The sequence below is a fragment of the Symphodus melops genome (genome assembly GCF_947650265.1).
Source record: "Symphodus melops genome assembly, chromosome: 15".
Lineage (NCBI taxonomy): Eukaryota > Metazoa > Chordata > Actinopteri > Labriformes > Labridae > Symphodus > Symphodus melops.
Window position 1 is genome coordinate 7,897,330 of NC_136705.1, and position 6,706 is coordinate 7,904,035.

The 6,706-nt window shown below is 37.2% G+C and overlaps 1 protein-coding gene across 2 annotated transcripts in view; it reads right to left on the reverse strand.

The window, feature by feature from the left end:
• Positions 1–4,515, reverse strand: part of gbf1 (golgi brefeldin A resistant guanine nucleotide exchange factor 1) — a 73,165-nt gene extending 68,650 nt beyond the window's left edge. For both annotated transcript variants that reach the window (XM_079362984.1, XM_079362983.1), the window contains exons 1-2: positions 4,181–4,515; positions 403–505 (exon numbers count right to left, since the gene is read on the reverse strand). In XM_079362984.1, coding sequence (XP_079219110.1) covers positions 403–498 — 96 coding nt within the window. In that variant the 5' untranslated portion in view covers positions 499–505; positions 4,181–4,515. The remainder of the gene's footprint in view (positions 1–402; positions 506–4,180) is intronic.
• Between the last annotated feature and the right edge of the window lie 2,191 nt (positions 4,516–6,706).

Below are 6,706 nucleotides of genomic sequence, written 5' to 3' on the forward strand. Positions count from 1 at the left end.
CTTAACAGACTTTAAAAGGTATAATTTGTTTTTATTGCAATTATTTAGCTTATTTTTCAGGGTCTTTTTCATTTAGTTTATTCAATTGCAGAATTCAGTAGATGTTATGTTGAAGGTTAAGTTATGGGTTATGTATGTGACCCATTGGTTTATAATAAATAGGTCCGTTTATCTCATACTGTCGTTGACTGTTCTCTGTTTGAGTACCATCACTTGATCAAGTCTTTTCTTCCAAACTACAAAATAAGTAATGAAAGTATGTATGTTTTGTGCTGATATCTGTATCAGATTGGTATTGGCCAATACTCGGTATCGGAAGTGAAAAAGTTGTATGGGGACATCCCTCGTAAATGTAACCCAAACTCAGTAGAAATAAGTATTCTTGGTGTGTGTGTAACGTACCAGGGGTGTGTGGGAATTCCATCTGGAGTTCCTCTTGATGGCTCCGACAACCGTACCGATTTCACCCTGGACAATGTAGATATTTTTGTCCACCATGCTGCTGCTCTGAAAGGAAAACATATCATAGTTTAGATTTGTTTTTTAAAGAAAGTCAAGTCCTTAAAACAAATGGGTGTTGTCTTTTATAGTCCCTTTGTTTAAACGCATTGTTCCAAAGTTCTTCAATCAACATATCAGTGCCATTGTGGAATGATGGTAAGAAGGAAATATTTGATAAAACGTTATGAACGCATGAGCGAAAAGCGTACCGTTTGTACAGCTTTTTAAGAGAATACTTCTTCTTTCGGCTTCCGGTGTCCCGTGCAACAGTTGCACGTCAAAATCTCCTCCTGTCCTCGCGCTAACTCTGTCTAAAAGGAAATTCCGATATCAGTAAGCCTGGTGAAGACATTTTGTCCTTCTGCCGTCTTTTCAGCTCCTCGCTCCGTGGTGCTGACAGGACAGCTGCTTCTGATGACACCCACACTCTTAACGGAGGTCACAGTCGGTTTGGATGAAATGGCATGATCCTCCAGAAGCATTCACACGCCTTTGATATGTCACGGTGTGAAGTTCACGTGAAAACACTACACACCACTTGACTCAAAAGGAAGATAATGACCTCAGTAAATGTTGTTTGCAGATCTGTAGCAGAGCTTTAAATGTGACCTATAAATCTATTTCATATGTAGCTTAAGAATCCCCATCGAACAAAACTAGGCTCAACGTTTACTCGCTATATAAACTGCCTTATAAACAAAGCTTCTTATCATAAACATTTTGTCTAAAATTAATCACTTGATTGATAAAAATAAAAACTTTAATACTGCAAAAAATGCGATAAAAATGTCAGAAGGTTTAAAACAAATTCTCACCCCAAAGTGAACACAAAATGTTTAAACCAAACGTCACATTTCCACGAGCACCTCGACAATACCAAGAGCCAACATGGAAAACCAAACAGAATCAAAATGACATGCTGTTCATATTTGAGCAGCAGTACACCTCCAAATGGTCAGATTAACCTTTTTTCGGCCGGGTCATGAAAGCCATGCCAGATAAGACCGTTACTTAAAAGGACGATTTGAGAATGTGGAAACTGGGTGGCTGAGTCCACTTCTTTAATTCATGGTAAGCAGTCTTGTGATACAAGGATGAAGGTATGGTAGGCAGCCGCTCAGATGCATGAACAGGGTCGTAAGCTTGAAGCTGATGGAGGTATTCACAAGTAATGCACAGATTAAGTTTTTAAACCACTACCTGAATCAAAGATGTTGAGCCATAATCCGACTTTCTATTAGTTCCAACATAATACAGATTCTGGGTGCACAGAGCAGGTACAGCTCACTTAGAAAAAGCAAATAAGTTCAAGGTGAGCGTTTGACAACGTAACAGCTGTCTTGAGTAAAAATATCACAGATTACTTTTATATGTGTTCCTATATTGTTCATTACAAAATGACAGAGTGCCTTGTTGGGCTGAGCGACATGTCATTGGCCAGTAATTGACATTAACACTGCTGATATCTGCTTGGAGAATATATGATGCACAGTACTGAAATATAAACATACCATAAGTATAATGCTCAGGGTGAAACATTCTTGTAACAGGGTTGTAAATAAAGGCATGTTAATAAAGATAATATACGTCGGACAGCTCTTGTTATTGATTGGTTAAAGAGTCTATCTCACAGTGTAATTAAAAACAACAGCCAGTCAGTCTGCAGTTTCTAGCTTGCTTGTACTTTCCCATTTCCTGCCGCTAAGCATTTTGAAAGATGAAGAATGTGGAAGTCCGATTTACGATGAGTGAATAAGTGTGACCAAAGGGCACAACAGGGAGCGTGAAAGTAAACTTGCAATAGTCTCAAAAGGTATATTAATCCTTTGCAATACTGGTAACGTGATGTCAATTATTCTGAAGTGGTTTGGACATTTTGTTGTCACAAACAGAAGATGAAAGATTCTAGTAATCTATTTGGATCCTAAATAATCAGAAAAAAAAGCTGAGCAAATGAAGGCTGCAGCTTTGTTTGCAGTTCCTCCGAAGTACTGTGTTGCAGTTCAAGACTTTAATGAACTGCTGTATTTACAATCAGAATCAGCTTTATTGGCCAGGTATGTTTAACACATAAGGAATTGAACTTTGGTAAACTGTGCTCTCTTTGTACAAAGATAACACTAAATATCAACAATAAACTCAAAAATATAAACAAGTAATTTAAGACTAGTACATACTTCATGTAAGATAATAGTGCAGTGGTGAGTGGTGCAAAAGATGCTGAAGTAAACATGAGGTAGTTTTTTTAACAGTATTAACATTAAAGATTGTGCGTGTATGGTAAAACTATGGTATATACTGACATATACAGTATGTACATTCACAGTTGTGACAGTTTAGTTCCAGGGTTATTTCACACGGACAGGTCTGAAACTCTGTGAATGTTTAGCCTGAATTTCCCTCAGGATCAATAAAGTATCTATCTATCTATCTCTATCTAGCGTTCATCAGAGTGACAGCCAAAGGGGGACAGTGTTGGGTCTGTTGTCACATCACCCGTGCTTTACTCATCTGCATCATGGTGTAATATCCCAGATTGGTACTGCAATATGCCAGAGAAAAGAAAGGGTAAGAGGCGAGCAGTCTTTCAGATGTGCTGCAGAACTCAGAGTAAAAAGACCTTAAGAAGCCCCTCCTCTATCGTAACGATTTGTCACCATCCAAACTGATGGCCTGTTTCTCTTTGACCTATTGATTTAACATATATACTGTAGACTCGAGCATCCTGTGAATGTATACTGAATTAATTATTTTTTAATTCACATACATATCTTCATGGACATTTGAGACAATAAAGACGTATCCATGCATGTGAACTGGTCCCCAAAGAACCTATACCTAAAGCTGGCCCCCTTATGCTAAGGGGTCCAACCAGACAAGTGAAGGGGTAAAAGGACTACCTGCTGTTTGGAATAGTTCCTATCCATTAAAAATGTTGAAAGGAAACGTTCATTGTGGGTGTGATATTTTAGAAAGATAATCTTTGAATGGTAATCATTTTCTAGTGATAGTAGGCCATTTAAGAGGTGCAATTGACAAATCACCCTGAGAAAATTCAAGGCGTTCTCTTGTGCTCCGTAATGTATAGTAGTGACAGCTGATGATGGATGCTCTCTAACACAGTGTAGTATAATTGAAATACAAAAACAGCCCCTAAGAGTTTAACAACTCCTAATGTTAATCTAGCATTGTTTAAGGAAACCCTCCACACTGCCTTAAATCCATCATAATACACTCAGACAGTTATATGACATAGGCCTGTGAGATGACTGTCGGCGAGCTAAGAAGGTGCTAGGTGGCTAATTAGATTAACTTGTCACTAGTGTCTACTGTGAGGAAAGCTAGCAGGCTAACTCTCCATCATCCGGAGGTGTTAACTGCCTGTTGACAGTCCTCCTAGTCGAATAAAAATACAATGAAATATTGCAGGACCAATGCATTCAACATCATCTTTACACACTCTGAATAGTTAACGTTTATTGTATAAACAAGATCAATTACATGCCCAGAATCCTAACAGCTAACTACCTAGCTCAACTTGCTAGCGTGTCAACACAACTTGTCAGCGTCCGTTCTTAGAAGAAACTAATGCTGTAGTTTCCTGAAATAATAGAGTACGAAACCAGATGAAAATAATATCAAATCAGTTTAGGGTGTTTGTAGAAATAAAGTATTTTACCTGTGTGTGTGTGTCTGTAACGTCAAAGATGGAGTCCTGCTGTTGCTAATGCTAGCCTCGCTCAGCAAGCTAGCAAGCTAGCCGGCCAACAGTGAATGAAGAGGAGCAAAGTTTAGTTCACCACGACGAAATGGAGCTCTTAAAATCTCAAACATCCCACTGCGTAATAACCTTTTATACCCAAACAACCCTTGTTCATTATCTCATCAAACAGTGCTCCATATGTGGAGAAACTAAACACCTTCCTGTAGCTGTCAATCTGCTCTTGGTAAACACACTGACGTGGAAAAGCTCTGCGGTCTCAACCGAGCATGGCTATTGATTGATAGACCGGTAAACGAGTCGTTTTGATCGTGACATGGGGACTTAGAATTCATGTAAATATAAGGCTTTTTAGAGTCCCCACTGTACAAGCACTCCCACTATGTTACTCAAATTATAAATGGCAGCGTTTTATTTAATAAAAGAATATTGTATATTTCACACAGAAACGGGGGCGGGACAAAGGTGGCATTGGTGCAGTAAGGGTTGGTTGCATTATGTTGATGACGACAGCAGCTCTGCCAGCATCACCAAATGGAAGAGCAATGTATGACTGGCTTTAATCAGTGTGATATCCATGTTTGTCTCCAAAATCATTCATTAGAATAGTTCTTTTTTAATGACTGAATAAAACAGCACATGGAGCATTTTCTTCTTTGTTATGTAGGCTATTAGTGTAGCTTACTCGCAATAATCATGGTCAACCATTTTTGTGATCCTATACAATCCAAGACACAGATCTAGGCTATTATCAATAATTAGTTCAATATTATGTAAATTTTACCCTGGGGCGTTCAGAGAAAAGATGGGTCTCTGGATCTCTACAATAAAGCGGCTAATCAATGCAGTGAAACTGTACTACACTGTTTACAAGGTTTATAGGCTTACAATCCTAAAACGTAAAGGAGATCAAAAAGTGTCAAAATGACTTCGTTGTTGTTGTTTTTTTTGTTTTGTTTCTTGTTGTTTTTTTTGTTTTTTTCAAAAAACAAAGACATTCATTGTTGAAATTGGGGATAGGGTATAATTTCCCCCATTGGGTGATCAATAAAGTTTATCCTTACAAGGAGTAAGGAGCAACTGATGAACAGGTCAATGTTTTAAGATGTTTAGGATTCTTTTCATATAAAAATGAACACTGTGTTCATAGCTGTCTTCACATTTGAGAAGAATGTCTCATGAAACACATTTTTGTAAAATGAGTTCATGAGGAGTTACATCTATTAGTGATATGAAACAAGGAATTTAATGATCACTTTTTTCCACAAAATATAGTTTTATCACATAATCAAGCAGTACAATATCTTTATTGTCGCTGTATCATATCCCTTAAAATTGTTTTTGCTCATGTCACCTCACTCTATTGTATCTTTTTGATGCTAAAATTAGCATGCTTTAAGTTGTTTTCAGATGCCTAACACATGGTGAAAACGTGCTGTTTCACTATAGAGCATGTGCATTACTTTAAAGTTCATTTTCTCATAAATGGAAGAAATAAAGCCAGAAATGGGCTCAGTTCAATTCAATCACTGAAGGTATAAAAACAAATCTTTCCATAAATGATTTTACATTTCCTTATATCTTTGGTAATATAGTTAGTACTTTGAGAGGAAAGCTGGTTCATCAAACAAACTACAATAACCCGGTTAAATCCAAAATGTGTTGCTTTAAAATCATATATTCCACATAAAGATCAATATGGTCACACCTAGTGATTCATGTCCGTAAAAAGAAAGAGTCTTTATAAGTGGAGGGATATGGGGTCATGGATATAACTCAGTTGTCATCTTGACTCTTCTGTAAATATCCTGACTGTTTCTGAGTTTATCTTGTTCATTTTGAAAGGTCCTTCATGTTAAACTGATATAATGTTCCCTAACGATCAACGCGCAACTGAGATATGGTTTAAAACTCTGGAAAATATCAGCTTTGCATCTATGATCAGTAATATAAATATTAAAGTGAAGCTTAAAAAAAAAAAAAAGGAACTGTCACCCTGAAAGTAGAGAATGCCCCATTATAATCAAATCTTATCATTTGCAAAACAACATCCAGAAAACATTGCAGAGTGCTTTCTTCTTTCTTTGTGCACTCAGAAGCAGCCATGTGCTTTACAGTTACACCTACACAGTGTTTCCCTGTGTTTAAAGTCTGTGGAATTGATTTGTGTCAGATCTTTATTTGCTCTTTGCAAAGTGTTTGATCAACTGTTGGATTTGTAATTGCAACATTTCATCTGCAAATATGCAAATGTCATTTTTGCATGATACCGCACGTCTACATCACTGCAGCAATAATAGCCCTGTTCTTGAGCCTAAATTCTAGCATGTATTGTACATTTGCAATATCCCCATAAACGGGATATACAATCTAAGAACTGGAGTAAATGTTATTAGACTAGATCGTCCCTTTTGATCCATATCATGTCCTTTATTTCTTTCCTGTATATTACATTTAACCTTAGACTTCAAACTTGAACTTTGC